Source organism: Rhagoletis pomonella, unplaced genomic scaffold (genome assembly GCF_013731165.1).
Source record: "Rhagoletis pomonella isolate Grant_MI unplaced genomic scaffold, Rhpom_1.0 Rhpom_scaffold_00002, whole genome shotgun sequence".
Lineage (NCBI taxonomy): Eukaryota > Metazoa > Arthropoda > Insecta > Diptera > Tephritidae > Rhagoletis > Rhagoletis pomonella.
In genome coordinates, this window is record NW_023458556.1 from 32,065,970 (window position 1) to 32,085,208 (window position 19,239).

General features: G+C 35.0%; 6 protein-coding genes across 6 annotated transcripts in view; 3 read left to right on the top strand and 3 right to left on the bottom strand.

The window, feature by feature from the left end:
- LOC118733439 (thioredoxin M5, chloroplastic-like) overlaps positions 1-1,126 on the top strand; it is a 21,989-nt gene extending 20,863 nt beyond the window's left edge. The window contains exon 2 of the mRNA XM_036462821.1: positions 362-1,126. Within this exon, the coding sequence (XP_036318714.1) occupies positions 362-1,121 (760 nt within the window). The 3' untranslated portion in view covers positions 1,122-1,126. The remainder of the gene's footprint in view (positions 1-361) is intronic.
- A 198-nt stretch (positions 1,127-1,324) lies between these two features.
- On the top strand, positions 1,325-2,071 carry LOC118733441 (thioredoxin-2). Its single transcript, XM_036462824.1, has one exon. It carries the CDS (start codon positions 1,383-1,385, stop codon positions 1,788-1,790), a length of 408 nt encoding a protein of 135 aa, XP_036318717.1. The 5' UTR covers positions 1,325-1,382; the 3' UTR covers positions 1,791-2,071.
- On the bottom strand, positions 1,883-3,062 carry LOC118733440 (U1 small nuclear ribonucleoprotein A). Its single transcript, XM_036462823.1, has 2 exons — positions 2,618-3,062; positions 1,883-2,549 (listed from the first exon to the last, which is right to left on the bottom strand). Exons 1-2 carry the CDS (start codon positions 2,968-2,970, stop codon positions 2,252-2,254), a joined length of 651 nt encoding a protein of 216 aa, XP_036318716.1. The 5' UTR covers positions 2,971-3,062; the 3' UTR covers positions 1,883-2,251.
- Positions 3,063-4,715: 1,653 nt separating this feature from the next.
- LOC118733438 (partitioning defective protein 6) lies at positions 4,716-10,344 on the top strand. The gene is made up of 5 exons (XM_036462820.1): positions 4,716-4,948; positions 5,913-6,141; positions 6,197-6,422; positions 7,528-7,696; positions 7,763-10,344. The coding sequence occupies exons 1-5, from the start codon at positions 4,883-4,885 to the stop codon at positions 8,132-8,134; spliced, it is 1,062 nt and encodes a 353-aa protein (XP_036318713.1). The 5' UTR covers positions 4,716-4,882; the 3' UTR covers positions 8,135-10,344.
- A 1,751-nt stretch (positions 10,345-12,095) lies between these two features.
- LOC118752968 (pickpocket protein 28-like) lies at positions 12,096-14,744 on the bottom strand. Its single transcript, XM_036487816.1, has 5 exons — positions 14,650-14,744; positions 12,900-13,375; positions 12,613-12,844; positions 12,444-12,556; positions 12,096-12,374 (listed from the first exon to the last, which is right to left on the bottom strand). The coding sequence occupies exons 1-5, from the start codon at positions 14,742-14,744 to the stop codon at positions 12,214-12,216; spliced, it is 1,077 nt and encodes a 358-aa protein (XP_036343709.1). The 3' UTR covers positions 12,096-12,213.
- A 1,887-nt stretch (positions 14,745-16,631) lies between these two features.
- Positions 16,632-17,141, bottom strand: LOC118752976. Its single transcript, XM_036487823.1, has 2 exons — positions 16,901-17,141; positions 16,632-16,827 (listed from the first exon to the last, which is right to left on the bottom strand). The coding sequence occupies exons 1-2, from the start codon at positions 17,050-17,052 to the stop codon at positions 16,632-16,634; spliced, it is 348 nt and encodes a 115-aa protein (XP_036343716.1). The 5' UTR covers positions 17,053-17,141.
- Positions 17,142-19,239: the final 2,098 nt, after the last annotated feature.

A 19,239-nucleotide genomic window follows, 5' to 3' on the forward strand; every position in this document is an offset into this window, starting at 1 on the left:
TATATGGGGTTTGTTAGAGAAAGAACTGTATTTTAATTGAAAATTCTCAAAAATAAATAAATAAACATAAGTTGCACACAATATAACTTTGAAATGGCGTGCTATAGATATGACCGATACTGTATATGTACAAGAGCCGAATAAAAGTATTGGGACAGAGAATTTTTCGCAAAGTATTCAAAGTTAGAAATTCGAATAAAAAACTTTGCATGCGCTGCGAAAAATTCCATGTGACAATACTTATGACCGGCACTGTATCTATAGAGATCACGATCATTATTATTGGAAAACATTTTTTTTAGTCAAATTCAAAAACCAAAATTTTGTATGTGATTTTTATTAAAAATTTACGTTTGAATAGCATGTCTTCTCGGCCTGCGCCACCAAATGCAAACGCTGCAATAACTCGCTCTTCTGCAGCACCAGTTCCAAATGTACAAGCAACGGCTTCTCCCTCTCAAAGTACCCCCGTACCAGCTTCAGCAGCACCACCTCGGGTTGCAGGGCCAAACCGTAACTCAACAAGAGTTCTCCCACCCGCGGCAACAGTTCAGAGTGCACCACCAACAGCTTCACCCCCTCAAATTGTGCCTGCACCAGCGACAACAGGTGGCACAGCGCCAAGCGCAGCAGCATCATCTCCACCAGTACCCGCCACGCAAGTAGGACCTGCCTCAGCATCTTCTCAAAAAACCTCACCACCTCCAATACCTCAACCGCCAATTTTTATCGACGGAGTAAATAAGTTAATAATCATATCAGAATGCGCCACCTATGCCCAACTATTAAACGAAGTTGGACGAAAACATCTATTGGTCGAATTTTTTGCACCTTGGTGCGGAGCTTGTATGTTAATTAATAGAAAACTTGAAGAACTAGCAAATACGTATAATGGCAAATTGATCATTGCAAAAGTTAATATTGACGACTGCGAGCAAATAGCGATTGATAATGACGTCAGTATGATGCCATCGTTTTTATTGATGAAAGAAAACCAAATATTGGAAAAGTTTGCTGGGAGTAATGAAGAAAAACTAATTAACACTATTAAAAAGTATGTCGGAGAGCCGACGAACGGCATAGAAGAGACAAATAGCCTTACAGCGGAGCCAGGAATCTAGGTCGATAAAATTAATATTTATTTACATATCTGCTTATGAGATTATTTCGATATAGTAAAACCATGATCATGTAGTAAAACTGTGATTACAACACTTTGCAGAAAAAAAAATTTCCCGTTTCAATTCGCAGTCAAACTGTTGTGATTTTACTGTTAAAGAAATAAAAGAAAATATTCAAAATTAGACTTTTGTGTTCAAAAAAAACAATAATATAAAAAAGCTAATCAATTTCATAATTTTTCTGTTGTAATCTGCAATATCATGGTATACATAATTCAAAATAAAGAGGATCTAGATGAGAAAATAGAAGAAGCCAATGCTTCCGGCCTGCTGGTGGTCATTGACTTTTTTGCAAATTGGTGTGGGCCCTGTAAGATTATTAGCCCAAAATTGGAAGAGTTAGCAGCACATTATTCCGATAAAGCAGTTGTATTGAAAGTCAACGTGGACGATTGCGAAGAAATTGCGCTCGAATACAATGTTACCAGCATGCCGACTTTCGTCTTTATCAAGGGCAAACATATAATTGACGTGTTTGTAGGCGGGAACTCCGAGAAACTTGTTAAAAACATGGAAAAATACGTAGGCGAGCCTGTACCTGTAGAAAATATGCCAGAGATTGCTGAAGCCGAGCAGGCAGTGGAAGAGGAGCACCCAGCTCTTGACTAAGCAGCCATAACAAAAGACTTGTTTCATTGAAATCAGTAAACCATGCTATCATATTAAATGCTTCAAACGCTTCAATTATTAAAGATATTCAATTACTTTTTTCTCTGCCAAATATGGCATGCACTTTATTTCCATATGAAATATTGTACATTAGAAGGTACATTGTTTTAGAGAAAAACAATGTGAGAATGTTAGCTTTGACCAAGCCGAATATTAGCCCTCACTCGGTATTGTGCTGAATGATATTTACACACGGGTTAAAAAGGTCTTACATGATAAAATAAACGTAATTTTATGTTGTTGAATCGTAAATGTGTTGTGGACATCAGGAGAGAAAATACATATGCTAGAGCACTCCGTGTAAGGGCACATAAATTAAAAAAGCTAGTGCTATGTTAAATTTAAATATATATGTAGATCGTGTAGATACCTCCAAACACTTTAGTAATGTGAAGAACTTCTCACTTTTTGGCAAAAGTGATTTTCATAGCGTGTGACGGTGTTATCTTGAAGCCCTGTAGTGCTTCCTTCGCAGCATTACTCTGTAATTCAGTGGCGAATTCTACAAAAGCAATATCGTGCCGGTTCGGCACTAAACGCACTTCCTTGAAACCTGGGAATTGATTGAACAGCATAGAAAGCATCATCTCATTTGTTTCTTCCGGCAAGTTGGTGAGGAAAAGAATTTGATTTGGTGGTTGCTCAGTTTGTGTGTTAGGATTAGTGTTCTCAGCATTAGACGCCTTCTTCTTCTTATCCCTGCAACAAAATAATACATAAAAATGTGTAATATTATATAATTTAGCATTAAAATCGTGTTTATGTACTTCTTATCCTCAGTGGCTTGTACCGGCTTCGGTGGCTTAACCTTTTTCGGACGCTCCTTAAATGTACCCTTTATCTTGGCCACTATATCACTATCCGTCTTAGAATAAGCGATGCGCATTGGTTTATCATAGAATGGAAATCCCTGCATAGTACGCAGCGCATTCGAAGCACTTCCAATTTCCTTGAAAATCACAAACGCTTGGCCCCGCATTTTAAGCGTTTTTAGCGCCACAATATCGAGAATCTGTCCGAATTGAGAGAAAATCGCATATAAGGACTTTTTGAGCTCTTCCTTCTTAATCTTTTCGTTAAGATTATTAATGTAAATGGTTTGATTTGGCCGAACATCCATTTTTATTAATAATTTGTACCGATTAAATAAAAACTTAAATAAATCTTGCAAAACGTTGCTAGCATGAAAAGTAGAGATGGAAATATCGACAATACTATCGATATATCAATAGTTTGTGTTTTAAAAAAATACTAGCGATGTTTTAAGACTATCGATAACGTCAGCTGTGAGACAGCTTTTACACAGTTCAAGTATTGAAATCAATTCTGCTCGCAAGGGGGTGAGAAAAAAAGGGACGAGTGCACATGCGTCTGTATCATCAAGTCGTTTCAACTTTCTTGCTTTGTTTTTGACATTTTCGTTGTTTTCCATTTAAAGGACCAAAACAAGGCGAATATACATATACAAGGTAGTGTTACGGGATTCGCTGATTTCACGTCGAATTTTTACGTTTTGTCAAAATTATGTGTTTGTTTTAATTTTGTTTTGTACTGATTGTCAATGTGCGAATAATTTGTTATTGTAATTTTTGTTTTTGTTCTGCCAACACCACCTTGTATAAATTGGCCTTGGACCAAAAACTTGTTCAGCAGAATTGAAGCGTGTAAAAGCAAATAGAAAACAAAAGATAATGGGCGAGAATTTCTTTCAAGTTCCTGAATTATGTAAACCGGGTGTGATGTAAGACCAATAACAGAGAACGTAAATTTACTTTAAGTTCTCTGCCAATAAGTACTATCTCAATGGGACTCCGCACACTGGGCTGCTCAGTCCGCCTAAAACCGGTTTTGTGTGGATAAGAGGGGGAAGAGAGTTCGAGTTTACCTCGCTCATTTCAGTCCGCGAAAATCGCGAATTGACGGTGGACTGACACGCACACACAGACAACATGTGCAGACAGTGTGCGTTCGAGTGGTGGACTGCTCAGTCCAACTGAGCGGGCTAGTGTGCTCAGGCCCATTCAAAGCTCGTTTTTGAATCACCCCGTTTACACGGGCAAATCTCAGATTATCAGCCGTCAAATTTGTTGTGCTTGGTAGTCTCACATCTTAAGGAAAAGTTATGTTTCTTCTCTGTGCCCCCGTGATCACATTTTTCTGCTATATTAAGCAATTTAAATATATTTTAACTTAATATTTTATTAAAAATGCCTTTAGGAACCTCTTTACTTGCTAGCATCCATTTTTGTTTACTTATATATTTGGCAACCATCTATAGAAGGAATAAATCAGCTGACACGGAAAAATCTAAATTCCGCAGATTTCTGCGCTACTGGCTACAACTACAGAAAAATTCTGCGGTGTTGAATTTTCATTTACATGGCGCTTTGGTAAGACAGATCGTGTCAGCTGACTCGGCTTTACGTACCGGTAGGTTTACGTTCGTGACTAATTTCAGCTTTAACCCAAAAAACTACCAGAACCTAGCAGCTCTCTCGTTCTTACGCTTTTATTTTTTGGCTCTCCTGCTAATTTCGGCTAGTAAAATTTTTATTAGCAGAAACCAGCAGTCAAAATGGATAAAAAAAATTCGCGCCAAATATGTAGTTTCAATAGTCAAATGTTCTCTGGTCTGTTCTGCTAGTTTTGCGTTTCTTTACTATTTTTTTATTTCGCTCTCTGTGAGCGTAATTCTCAATTTTCCCATTCTTCCTGATAATTATCTGCTAGAAAAGAAAAGAAACAAGGCCCTTGGTATTTTTGCTTCATGGAAAGGCAACGTTCACAATAGCATGGCTTGAACATTCGCAATAGGGCTTCCAAAATCTTTTACAATTTGCCTTGTATGCGTATTACATCCCTGCCTTTTATTTTTTGTTGTTGAATTACTTTGCCTTTCGTTCTTTTATAATTTTAGCCAATTTTAGATTTTCTGTTAGTTTTGTGAAAAATTGCTTGAATAACAATAAAAAAGGGAAAAATAACGCAAGTTTCGAGTTGGTGTATTGGCATTTTAATGTTATAAAACCAAAATGTCGAAAAATAAAACGAATTCGATGGCCACCGCAGAAACAAATCTTATCGAAGTGAAATCAAAGGTGAATTAATCAAATTTACAAAAAGAAAAAAAAACAATTGCCTCCCGTGAGTTGCATACGATTTAAGTTAGTGGTATGAATTACAAAAGAGATATGTTAAGTCTAAATAAATCTATTAAAAAATAGCTCCACAGGAATTGTTCACCGACATGGCAGTGTGATTCATAGCGGTGCCTTTGCCAGCTTTCATACCGCCACCGTCGCTAGTTCCCACTAGCTTACCGCTAAGCTGGGCTAGGCTCGTTGCAGCATGCCGCAATTAGGCCTAACATTGAAAATCACACTACATATGTACATACAATACATTTACTAAATACAGCATTTATATATGTACAAATGTATTTATGATAGCGACCCTTGATACCGGCCACCTTATTCTCCTTACAAGTTATTAAATTCATGTAGGTTTATTAATTTATTTCCGTATCTTATTTTTTTACTATGACTTTGATATGGGTATTTTGATGGGCGTCTGAAGTTGAAATGTGAAAGTGCATCAACACTCCCTAGCATTTGAAGTGGATTGGAAAAAGCGTACATATTCATGTATATAGTGTGGCCCATGACCTCGATTGGATAAGATAGTTTTCATTGCCGTACTCGTGCTGGCAACATTCCGTAGGTGCACTTTATATGTATATCTATGTGTATATATGTACGTTTTTCTTACACCCATATATACATATTTATATCTACATACATATGCACTTGTCACTGCGTGTTGTGGGGGAGTGTAGGTTCCAGCCCAGAATTCATTTTACATTCCTAAGTAATTTATTCAAATCGTGTCATCAGCAAATTCCTAAAGAGGTTGTGCCCTTATTAGATATTACTACTTCAAATAGGAACTAATATACATAAATCCTAATATTTTCGAAGAAAACGAAACATACTTTTCAAAAGTATAATAGGTGCCTATGTAATGTATTTTACTTTACTAATTATTATATTTATTCTTTCTTAGTTTGACGCAGAATTTCGTCGTTGGAGCTTTAAACGTCATGGAGATATACAAAATTTTGAGGATTTTTCTGCCCTCATTGAAAAACTGCATAGACTGCAAACCATACAATTTATTATTTTATATATTGATCCACGTGACAATGACCTGTTGCCAATTAATAATGACGATAACTTCGGCAGAGCGTTGAAAATTGCAAGGCCATTGTTGCGCATCATTGTGCAACGTAAAGGTGAGTGTATATTTGAATGTTGTACATTATTTTCACATAATTCTTACGGTTTTAGATGATTTGGAGGAGTTTCCCGGTTTTGGCACAATGAAGCCACGTAACAATCTAATCAGCAGCATATTAGGTCAAACGCCAGTTAAGGCAAAGGCACCAACTATTTCAATACCGCATGATTTTCGTCAAGTATCAGCTATAATTGATGTGGATATAGTACCAGAGACACATCGTCGGGTACGATTGTTAAAACACGGAAGCGATAAGCCATTGGGTTTCTATATAAGGTATGTTGGTATGTTTTTATGAGTAATTAAGAAGCATTGATCTACAAAGCAAGAGAATTAGTTAAATTGTTCTTACATTAATGTAAATTTCATACGCCCCTTTAAGTAGGCATTTCCAAAAGCAAAATCGATTTACACTATATAAATATGTACATACATATGTACATATTTACGAAAGGTTAAACTTATATTTATTAACGTTGAACTTATAGCTGTGCATAGACCATTGTAACCTTTTTAATGCCAGATTCAAGGTTGAGAGTATATAGTTAATTACATATGATTATGGGTCCTTATATATTTGTTAAAAAAATCCTAACTAAGCAATATATCATATCAATTCATATCATACAGAAAGAGATCTTTTACAGTACAAAAAAGAAAGATAAAACTAGAAAAATAAAATAACAGAATAATAGTTATATTTTCTAAAACTTATAATAACACACAATCAAAAAGCATTTCAGTGGTTATACATATATGTACACGTGTACATACATATGTATATATGAAAATTATTTTGAATCACGTTTCAATTGCCCGCGAGTATTCTGGTTTCGGTCTAACAGTTTTTCATACCTTCGTCGGAAGGTGGTAATACTTTATTACTTACATTTGTGTTAATTTGTGAGATAATTATATTTTTATCGGAGCCGTTTCAATCAATACAATAACATCATCTTCATACGCGTTTAGAGTATTAATATACATATGCCGTAACTCGTTAATTTGAACCTGAACCTAATTTTAATGGAAATGAATATCGGAGGTTTTTGTTATGATTGGTTTAAAGTGAGCCAATTGTACATATGGGCATATCCTGGGTTACGAACGCGACATTCGCACGCGTAACTAAGCTTAAAATAGGAAGGAAACTGAAAGATCGTATGTATATCACAACTATTACAAGGCGCTGCGAAGGTGCTATATTCAACAAAAGTTTTGGAAGTATAAACAGTTAAGTACAAAGATACAAGCAAATAAAAAATGGGATATGCCCATATATCGCTATTACCGAATTTTAAAAAATAAAGAAAGGTTCCAGTTAAAGAGTTTTAGTTGAACACAATTCCTATAAACGTTCCCTTTATTTTCATTTACACAGAGATGGTACGTCGGTGCGAGTAACGGCAAATGGTTTAGAAAAACAGCCTGGTATCTTCATATCACGGCTTGTTCCTGGTGGCCTTGCTGAGAGTACTGGTCTCCTAGCAGTTAACGACGAAGTTATAGAAGTGAATGGTATTGAAGTGGCTGGCAAAACCCTAGATCAGGTGCGATTTACCTTTCCTTTAAGTTTGTCAATATCCTGTGGATATTAATCAACTTAACTTTCACAGGTCACCGATATGATGGTAGCAAATAGTTCCAATTTAATAATTACAGTTAAGCCGGCAAATCAGCGCACGCTTACCTCACCAAGACGCGGTTCTTTCTCGCGTACCAGTCAACTATCTAGCGGTTCACATCATACCAATCAGACTAATACATCTGATGAAAATGAACAGGATGACCAAGACGAAGTTGTCGATCTGACTGGTGTAACACTCGATGATCACAACAACGTTGCACAGCAGCCACAACTTCAACAACAGTCAACTGTGCCTTCACCGGCTTTGATAATCACGTCACAACATCACCAAACGGCATCAACAGCTTCAACAACAGTTGTTGGAGGCGGCGAGTCAAAAGATGGTGTACTACATCTTTGAATGGAATAGGGAAAGGGACAAATTTGAATACTGAGAATGAAATGAAATGACCGGGTTTTTAGAGCAAGGGCGCAAACGAAACTTTTAAAAGTCGAACAAAGAAGTAGTGCGGAGTATATATACATGCATTCATAATACATATATTTGAAAAAAAAAAATCCAAGTCTACAAAAATCTAAGAAATCTTAGGCATAACAAATACGAAAAAAGACATATACACACAAATTTTCATGCTTCACGTTTTATTTTTTATTTCTACATTCGTAACTAGTACTACTTAATTATGTATAAATTAATTGTGTAAAGTGAATAGTTATTTATGCGTTTAACGACGGTTCGCGGAATTGTTACAAATTGCTTTTCAAACACTATGCACGTCGCCGCAACTTAACTAAACAAACTGTATTATTAGGAACTTATACACATAGATATACATACATACATATCTGCAAAACGTCAGAGAAAAAACTTGTGTTGTTAGTATTTTTAATCGTGTTTTACTGTAGTTGTCTATTTAAATTAATGTTAAATTGTCAGTTTATTTTAAACGTGCTATTTTGTATGTGTAATTGTTTCAAATATAATTAAATTTAAATACATATTAACTGACAGTGTACACTGTGCATCAGACTTACATTCCAAGAAAAAATTGTGATTTTATGTAATTTGTGTAAAATTTTTGTTTGGATTCTAAAATTCTATAAATGCTTATTGTAGAGGGTATTTTGTTTTTCGTAAACCTTTACATACATATGTATGTACCTTGAATGCCAAGGCGAAGAAAATAAATACAGTTTAACTATTTTACCGTAATATTCAAGTTGGGTTTCTGACAGCCTCGGCTCAACTTATAAGATTTTCGCACTCACCAATTTTATATGCTTATACACATTGTTGTATTGCAAAATATCAAGAAGAAAAAATGTATACTTCCTGTCGCCTATATTATTAAGCGTTGAAATGAATTTGTAGTAAAAACGAATAGAAAAACATACGTAATATTTTGGCGTTCACCTTCGAATGGCTAGTACTAAATTCTTAAGGCACAGTCACTAAATAAGCAAGCGAAGCCCAATGTATAGACGACAACTATGGGTGCGGTCAGAAATGCATCAAGCCAAATCATCAGTATCTTTTACTTCTAAACTACAACTGATGGAAATGCCTTATTTACGTAATTACGTTTCAATGAGGCATTTAACCGTGGTTGCGCATATTGGACACTTCCATCAATTACAGTTTAGAAATAAAAGCGTCTGATGCTTTGGCCTGATGCATTTCTGAACACACCAACACACCCTATGCTGGTACTTAATAGGTAGGGGCTTATTCAGAACATTTATTTCATCACAACATACATATGTACATACGTGTGACAACAAAGCAAAAACTAAACTCTCACAAATAAGTAAAATTTATTACGAAAACAGCTTTACTACTAAAAATTTGCTCAATATAAACATTTTAATGAATATTCTAAATAAAATTGGTGTGCAAATAACTTTTTAAACCTACCAAAGAGTAAATTAATAAAAATTTTTTTCATACACATACAATTTGAAAGTCCATTAAAAGAAAAAAAAATATTTAATTAAAACATAGCGACTAAAAAATTAACTAAAGAGAAAAAAACTAAAGTAAAACATCAATTTGCATGTGTCTTATAGTCTTTTAGTAAATTAAAGTACTTATACAATACTATATACACCTATACCAGTCCATATGTACATACGTGTGTATATAAAAATTGAGACATCTCGTCCTATTTAACGCTCGTCCACTAGTAGTTAGCAAGACTAAAATACAACTTTTTACTTCTCTCTATTGTTGAAACGTTGTTAACTTAGAGCAAATAGCAACCACTCAAAAGACTTGTCAATTTATGCCTTCGTAAGTAATGGTTTTTACAATAAAATGTTATACAAAACAAAATCGAAAATACCGAAATTATGTTAGCTAAAAGGAATTTTAAGCAATATTAAGAAAAAAAGGCTAAATTTTATTTGAGTTGGAGAATAAATTTTTAAGCTGCATATTAACTGTCAAAAAGCGAATAATAACAAAAAGAAATCTTGTGAAATGCATACACTTTTTATACATACATACATACATATATACACAAATATGCATATTATTATAGTTCTATAATTGCATCAAATTGCAAGCGGTAGAGTTTTTTTGTTTAATAAAGCCCATGGGGATAAAAAGTATTGACAAACAAGTGTTTTATTATATGTTCTATTTTATTTTAGTTGAAATCTAACAAAAACCCGTTTCCTGTGCCGAAAAATCAAAGTATTTTATTTTGGTTTTTTTTAAATAGTATTTGGCGGTCTCCATAGTCAAAAGAATTTTTGGCAAACATCCTCCCTAAAAAAAGGTTTCTTAAACAATATAGGCCTGCGAAATTTAATATATTTAAAACCAAAATGCCTTTTTAATGGTAGTTTTTATGCTGGAAAATTTGCATTCACTTCTTTTTTTTAACCGACTTCCGAAAAAGGAGGAGGTTATCAGTTCGTCGGAATATTTATTTTATTTTTTTTTACCGCATAACTTTGGACCACGTCAACCGATTTCGATAATCCTTGGTCCCTTACTAATCTGGTTAAGATCCGATCAGTGGATCATGAGATATATATATATATTTTTTTATATGAGAGTTGAAGTCGGTTTTTTTTGCTAAAAATTACTTGTTTAGCTTAATGACGAATTTAGCACGTGAAATCTACAACGCGCCATTTTTTACGTGACGTTTGTCAAAACAATTGAAGCAATTTCATTTAATACTACAGACTTCGCATGTAGTATATCGTCGTTTAAAGTACAAAACCGCTTATCAATTTAATACAAAGGGTGCATAAATTATTTTGTAGAGCGTAAAAACACTCATATTTCAAAATGGCTCTCTCTTTTATAAAGCAATCGCATTTTTGGCTAGTATATTTCAGGACGAATGGATAAGGCTTGAGCCAAGAGCTTCGTTGAGCAAATCCCATTTTTGACAAAAAATGTCAGTAACGCGGTTTTGCAGTACGACGATACGTGGTTTTGTACTTTAAACGACGATCTATACTTTAAATTTTGACTTAAGCGCCAATTCAGGGTATATTTTTTGGAAATATGTGATTTATTATGTTTCAACTACATATATATTCGAACCAAATCGGACCATAAATACGGTTTTTGATAATACGTCGACCCTAGCATCACTTACAGTATATATTTTAAAAAGCAGACAAAGTGGCCCATAAATACGTAAGATATATGTTTGACTTATTGTTTTTTTTTTGTCGCGGTAGACCTTCCGATGGAAACACCCATATACTAGAACACTGTATTCTATTCAGGGCTCGAATCGTAACATCCGTTCACGGATCGGATACAAAAGAAAATTACGTCAGGCAGTATAAGCTGAATGGGGCAAAGAGTACGTTCACGTATGTCATAATCCGAAAAATGTGTTTTTACACGATATCGTATGTGACGATTCGAGCCCAGTTTACTTTAGTATCGATCGTTTACTTGGAGCAGCAGGACGTGTTGTGGTGCACCTCCGCGCAGTCGTAATAAGAGAGCGGCTTGGGGAATTTTTGTGTGTTTTTGTAAAGTTTTTATACATATTTTTTTAAACGTTTCGTGCAGTTTTTTTGAACAGATAAAATAACTTTACGAATATAGATAACAGATAAAATTTTTGTTTGAAAATTTACAATTTTTCACAATTCATAATTTTTTATTTTTATTACCTGAAAAGTAAAAAAAGAAACATTTTATTGTAGTAAACTAGATACAATTTTTATTGTTATTTATAATATTATTTGTTAAATTTATACATCTTTCCGCCTATTTTGTATGTGGGTACCCAGGTATCCCTGTTGGACTATTCGTGTAAATTTTTACAAATTCAAAATTTCCAAGGCTGAAAAGAAATATAAAATATTTCAAATGCATTTTTCCATGTAAAATCAATCAATTTGTGGGGACCCGGGAGGGTTTTAAAAATTTATTCCAGGAAAAAAAGCTATTAGATACAATACCGGTACCCGGTTGGGCACACTGGGGATAAAGCGTATTACTTACATACTTATTTTTATTTTGATTTGGTTATTTTGACCTGATTTAACTTTATAGTGCTTGCGAAACTTTGCGATGAGCTTGAAGCCAAAAATATAGAATACTTCAAATGCACTTATGAGTGAGCAACCTATAAAAATGCCTAAAATTCCTCCAATATTTGCTGCAATTTAGACAAAAATACACTATAATTTTTAACTAAGTTACAATAATTCATGAAAATTTTACTTACATAACATTTCATACCAAGTGTAAAGAGAACGTTTCGAATACTGCGTAGCATACATCGAGTCGAAATATAATTTTACAAGGCTCACATCCTCAGATTTTCTTATTAAACTCACTCTGAAAAGAAAATATCTACGGGCATCTAATATTCACTTTTCTAATTGTTTGCTTACAAGTTTTCGTAGGAATACTCAAAATTTTTGTCGCTTGGTTGGTCATTGGGGATCATCTTAAGAAATCTCCTATTCGCCGGTAACAAATAATTCTCCTTAAGGGGGCCGATCACTTTATGTAAAGTGTAAGTATTAAAATTACACAAGGGCACACATTTTCTGCAATCAAGTGCTTGGTTTGAAGCGTTGTCATCGCCGAAAGGCGAGTAGAGGCTATACGTATGTAGTATGACTGAAGAAGACATAAACAAATTTTTAAAGCTTCAAATCCCTTTTTTAGCGCTCACCTTTTTTTCGCTCCAAACACTCTAAATGCGCAAGTGTGCAGTGTGATATGTTGCTGTTGTCCGCTTTAAATAAGTCTGCGGGCGTGTAATACGGTATGCAGCCGCATAAGCGCAACACCCCTGATATCTTGCAGTGTGTCATGCACTCGTCTGAACTGTATCTTACGGTGTCTTCGTTCAATGCTTCACCATATAGAAAGCAACGTCTTTGATTAACATTAAAAACACCCAACTCGCTTGTGGCTGTCTGTACAGAGGCACTCATACGGAATTCAATATCACTACCCGGAGATATAAATGCTTCCTTAACACTACCGCCATTGGTTGGGTCAGGAAAGTCGGCAAAGTAAAATATTTGAAATGTGTAACCAATAAAGCTGCGATCCGTTAGGAAGTAATCCTTTGTGGAGGTATTTAAAAGTAGAGTGAGTTCCGCTGGTGTACCAACGTCGTTTGGGTATTTGATTTTGGCAAGGCTTTTGGAAAAATGAAAGACAACAGAAAAAAGTTCGCTTTAAAGTGGTTTTGCAAGGAAATTATAAAAAAAAATCATTTTTTTTTCTTTAACCTAGAACGGTGTACTCGAGGTCAATGAACTTTGGATTAAACAAATTTGTCCTCGAGCGACAGTTTTGATATATCGTCACCCTCATGTCAGAAGCATGAATGTGGAAATTTTTCAGTTTTGAGTTATTTGGTTGACTTGATTAACCTTTGGATGTTCTATGTTATACCAAAACCCAGAATACCATGCGTACACGGAAACCACATATTTTACAACTTCAATTGCATAAATGTAGGGTTAAGTCTCGTAAAAAAAAGTTGATTTTTCAAAATTTTAATTTTTACGCACTCATGTTTCTGGCATACGGGCGACGGTAGTGCGGTAAACCTGATAAAAACATGGACGATATCATACATTCAGATCCGACTGTAATTGCCAAAGTTTTAACGAAAAATATAAAAACGCAACACCATGATACAAATATTTAAAGGTAAAACCAGTGCGATGTCTCTTATAGTTGTATCCTTGCACATCCACGGAAGCAGTAGTTAATTTTTTCAGCATTTTTATGAAGGAAATTATTAAATAATTTTTGAAAATTTCTCTTCTAATAATTTTGGCTTTGCTTTGTTTTATTTTTCCAGCGTCCAAAGCTGGATTTATTTTTTTAGGGTATTCACAACGCTGTCGTAGGTGTTGTATTGTTGTATTTCGCAAACTTTTAAAGCTTAGAGAAATATGTAGAAAACTTAAAAACACAATCACCTATTTTTTGCAGGGTGCCTTAGCTTTTTATTGTATCTTGCAAATATGCTAAATATGCACATTATTAGCTGTTTAAATAGTTTATTCTTTGACAAAAACTGTTTAAATCTAAGTCTCAAACTTAGTGGAATATTTAAAAAAAAACACTATGCACTTTTTTAGCCATTTTTGTTTTAGTATAATAAAGTGCAAGTTTGAAGTAGCAAGGACTTACCGTTGATATTTAGCAATTTTTTTCGCTGACGGTGTTGTGCCATTTCTTCCATATAAAAAAAAAAAAAAAACGTCGAACATACTTCTTATGGAAGAAAATGTACAACACTGTCTCTGCAAAAGTACTAGATTTATTGCCACCTTTGGAACAGCTCCGTAAACATTTACTAAATAGTTGCTTAGCTCGGTGGGGAGTTCTTACTTTAGCCATATTCCTGCTAAATAATAAATTGCCTTTCTAACAAAAATTTTATACACACTACTTACGTTTCATTGCCAGAATCAGGACGAAAATAATTGAATGTGCAGCAATATCCATTCGCTGTAAAACTTTTAACAAAAAGTTCACTGCATTCCTGCATTTTTCCTGCCCAACGACATTTCAAAATAAGGTCATCGCAATTGGGAGCTAACTGTGAATAGAAAATAGAGTAATTATTTTGAATTAAAATGTGTCCCTAAGATCAAAGGAAACTACATACATTTCCTCTGCAATAATGACACAATTCATAATTCAAAAAATAAAATCCCTTACTGCTGTTAACTGGCTTATGTCTCTAAAACTTGTCTAATATACGTCTACTTAAACCTTACTAATTTCTGCAGTAGTCCTTACTACTTACTTTAGTTAGGATTAGACATAGATTAGATAAGTATTAGTGACACGGGCCACTCAACAGTAGTAAGGGATTTTATTTTTTGAATTTTGAATTGTGTCGTTATTGCAGAGGGCCATCGATATGCATCTAATATCGAAATCTACATGCATACACTGTGAATAACAGACGGAGTTTGCTCCATAGATTTCGATATTATTGGCCCAGTCAGAATAAACAGAAGGCGTTTGAAATATACGTTAACATATCATCAGGAACGTTCTAAAGAATAAGTAAACAAAAAAAGTTTATTTACAATGTTCAGAATGAATAAAGAAATGCAGCCATTATTTTTTGTAGAGGAAAAATTATCTAAATAATTTCAGTGGGAAGTACTACGCTGCGACAAGGCACTTTTGCGTTATCGATTGTTAAATTCACAGAGGCATATTCCTGGTCGAAATAAAGTCTAAAGTTAGTTGCAGCTTTTTTTAATCCATTGAAACTTATGCCAAAAAGCTTCCACTAACTTAAAAGTCGACTTTATATTGAATATGAATATGCTGCAATGATTCGTTCTTTTTTTTGGTTTTTGGGACTGAAATATGAACTGGAAAAAATGTTACTCATACGCCATGTATCACCGCGACTGATCTAAAGAGCGTGTTAGACGCGGCAATGCAATATATTTCTAAAAGGCTGTCTAATTGTGAAATTTCGGAAAACAGTTTCACGAGCAGTCACACCTTGCACGTGAAGTGGCTTTCGAAAGAGGTTTTTTATTTCCGAAAAGCGAATTGCAGGAATATTTTCGGAAAACGTTTTTTGGTTGTTCAAACAGCGAATGGATTTCTGGCAATCTTTCTCGATACTAAAATGCAACCGTGAGTCGCGTTACTGCTTGTTGGTTATTTCCTTTGGCTATAATTAAATTTATTTTTTATGTAAAGATTAATTTTTTATTACTGTTATTAATAAAATAACTTAAAAATTATATTCCGAAAAAAAAAAACAAATAGTTACAAACATTTTTGATAATGTATTCAAAATTAACCTTTATTATTTCTCCCAAAATTTGCGATCAGTGTCACACGGCACACTCGAATGGCACTGAAAGCGCTTGCAGCAAAAATAAAAATTGCGAGTGCAGCACCTTCAACTTGAGATATATTTTCGCTATCGATTTGCGCTCTCTCAGTTGCGGTCACACCTTGCAACTTTTATTTATGAGACTTCACCGGTTTATTGCGCCATGAAACTGATACTCGAAAAGTGACAAAGAGGTGTTTCTTGCTGTTCACACGTGAAAATAAAATTTCTCTTGAAAATGTTGCTACGTCTGACACGCTCTTAACTGAATAAGAAAACAATAATAATTGCTTATGTGAAAGTGATTAGCCGCAACATTGTACATTTTACTGCAATTATGTAGAGAATTTCTTCCTCCACAAAACGATATTTCTTCCACCTTAATAGCGATGCTCTATTGCAATGACTTAAAAATATTTCCTGTCAAATTGAGAGAAGGGACATGTCGTTATTTGAATGAGTGTCATTTTGCAAGCTGGACGGTATGTTTTTTATCCGTGAGAGAATTTTTTCGACCTGAAGTGACAGATCGCGTTTATATTTGATATATGTAAATCGGACGGCTTAGCGATCAAATACAAAACCAAAGCATACCTTTTTTAAAAGTTCTGTTATATTATATTTTTGTTTATCCAGAAAGTTCTTTTGAAATTCAGCAGCTTCCTTAAAATCTACAGAGCCGCTGTCGAAGATGCCAGCTAATAATTTAACTTTTTGTAGCCAAATTTCTGGGGTTAGCTGCGGATCGAACTGATCACGTCTAATGTATGTATACGAATATGAAAATTCATTAGGTAGGATAACCATCTTTCTCACACAAATTTTCTACTTACATTTCCTCTATAAATGCATTCACTGCACTTCGACTCAACTTGTTGACACTGCAAATAGACACCGCTGGAAATGGTACTTTCTCGACTAGGTATTGATTGGTTTCCAATGTGACGACAGTGGGGCTTCTTAAAATATCCGATACGCTTACCATTGTAACATAGCATGCGCAATTAACAGCAGCCAAAAGGAAAAGTGACCAAAAAAATCTACCAAATACATAAAAAAATATTATAAGTACGTACAGAGGATAACACATTTTTTTTCAAACTTCGACTTTGTACAAAAGTCGGTCGATTCCTCACAAGGAATGTAATTAATTCAACAACTAGTTCTTTAATATAAAGCAGTGGTTTAAAAAAATCCTGTTTCTTCTTCTTTATTGGCGCTCTAACTGCCTATCAATTTTGGCCGAGTCCAAAACAGCATACGCGTCGTTTACTTCTGTGCCAACTGACGCCAATAGGAAATGACAAGTGAAGCTTTCAGGGTCTTGGTCAACAATACAATTTTTTTTATAAGAGTGGAAAATGTCTAAAATACCGGATTTCCGAGATGAAGTTACAAATGCCGCTGGGCTGTAACTGAAGGGTGTTTTCTCACTTTCTTGGAACCTCTGTCTTGATACTGATGCAGAGAGCCACACACACCTAATTGGACTCGGCATTTTTCACGAGAGTATCAGCATTTTCGTTGGCATCACAGCCCTTATGACCTGTGCCCGGTCTTAGGTAACCTTGTTACGGGCTCTTAGTTTGTCCAGTACACTTTTGCAACTGTCTACTAGCATTGACGCCGCCGTTTTACGTTAGTCTAAGTGTCCTAATGCTGCCTGGATATGCTATTCACCATGGCGTTTATTGTGGAAAGTTAGTCCTTCCTGACATTTATATTTATGTTGCTTAACTTACCGTTGATATTTGTGTCTTCTCATAAGGTAAAGTAAACTAAATCCATTAAGACTGGCAGTTTGTAAATACTCCATGACCGTCTCTTTGAAAGCTAGCCAAAATGATGCAAATATCTTCAACATATTTATTGCAAGATTTTTTCAAAACACTTCAGTATCGTTTCTCTTGAACAGTCCAACTAAATTTCTTTTGCTTTTCAATTTTAATGTCTAGCTAAGTACTGTGATATATTTTTGGTCAACGCTTAATATACCACTACTAATTAATTGTACATATGATGTTCCAATGAATTGGGCGTTGAGTAGCTACATGTCGCTTAGCTTGTTAAAAACACTAAAGCTATGATTAGAAAGTTGTCATTCATTGATTTTCATTCATTAAACTATTTGATTTCCTTCAGGCTAAAGTAATTATGTTGATATTATCGATGGGCGTCATAGCCGCTTAAGCGATTTTGGTGGAAGATAGAACGAAATTCTTTTCGTCTTCTTGTCAACTATCGCCATCTCCATAAATCTAATACGGCTGTGTATTGTGGTGTTGAACACAAAATTCAGCGTTGATCAAATTTGGAAGTATGTATGTATTTCTCCGAGTCGAAGTTTCGAATTCAAACGAGTGATGACTGAACGCAGAGGCTCTATATAAATATATACAGCAAAATCACTTATGACATAGACCTAGCTGGCCTCAACCATCGCCGCGGTGAACGAAGACAAGGCGAAATACATGCTGGCACTTGTCTTTGTTGTTGGGTGACACCTCACTGTTGGCAGGTCTACCTCACTATGAACTTGTGAAGTACTTTGTGTACCTAGGATCCACAAATAATTTCAGCCCGAAGATTAAGCGAAGAATAGCCCTTGACAACGTTTATTAATAAAAGCAGGAGCTGATTTGGGCTCGGCCTTCGCTGACGGCGTAGTACTTATCGTCAGAGGAAAGTTACCGGACACCATTTAATCTGAGGAAGGTGGAGCTAGTCCTATTCACAGGGAGATATAATAATAATAACAGATTTGCAATCACAATATGTCAGTGTTTGGCCGATATTCTCCTCCGATTTGTGGCGTGCGCCTTGATGTTGTCGATTCCGATTGGCTATTGAGTTTTTATGAAAAGCTGTTTTTCATGTCAGAAATGCACTCGGAGCTTTGTCGTTGCCTGCCAAGGGTGAGCACTATTAGAAAAAACGTTTCCTTTTCTTTAATTTTTGAGGTTAGCCGAAAACTGGGCTCGATCCCAAGCCCTGCGGAATGGTACAGTGCACTTTAAACACCACACCACAGCGGCCGCAAGGAGATATACATACATAAATTGCCCAAATGTCCAACTTCCATAATCAAGCCAATTTTATGTATATTAGATGCGGTCATTGCCTGGTAGAATTCACTAGAATGCGTTCAAATGCCTGCTCTATCTCTCTTAAT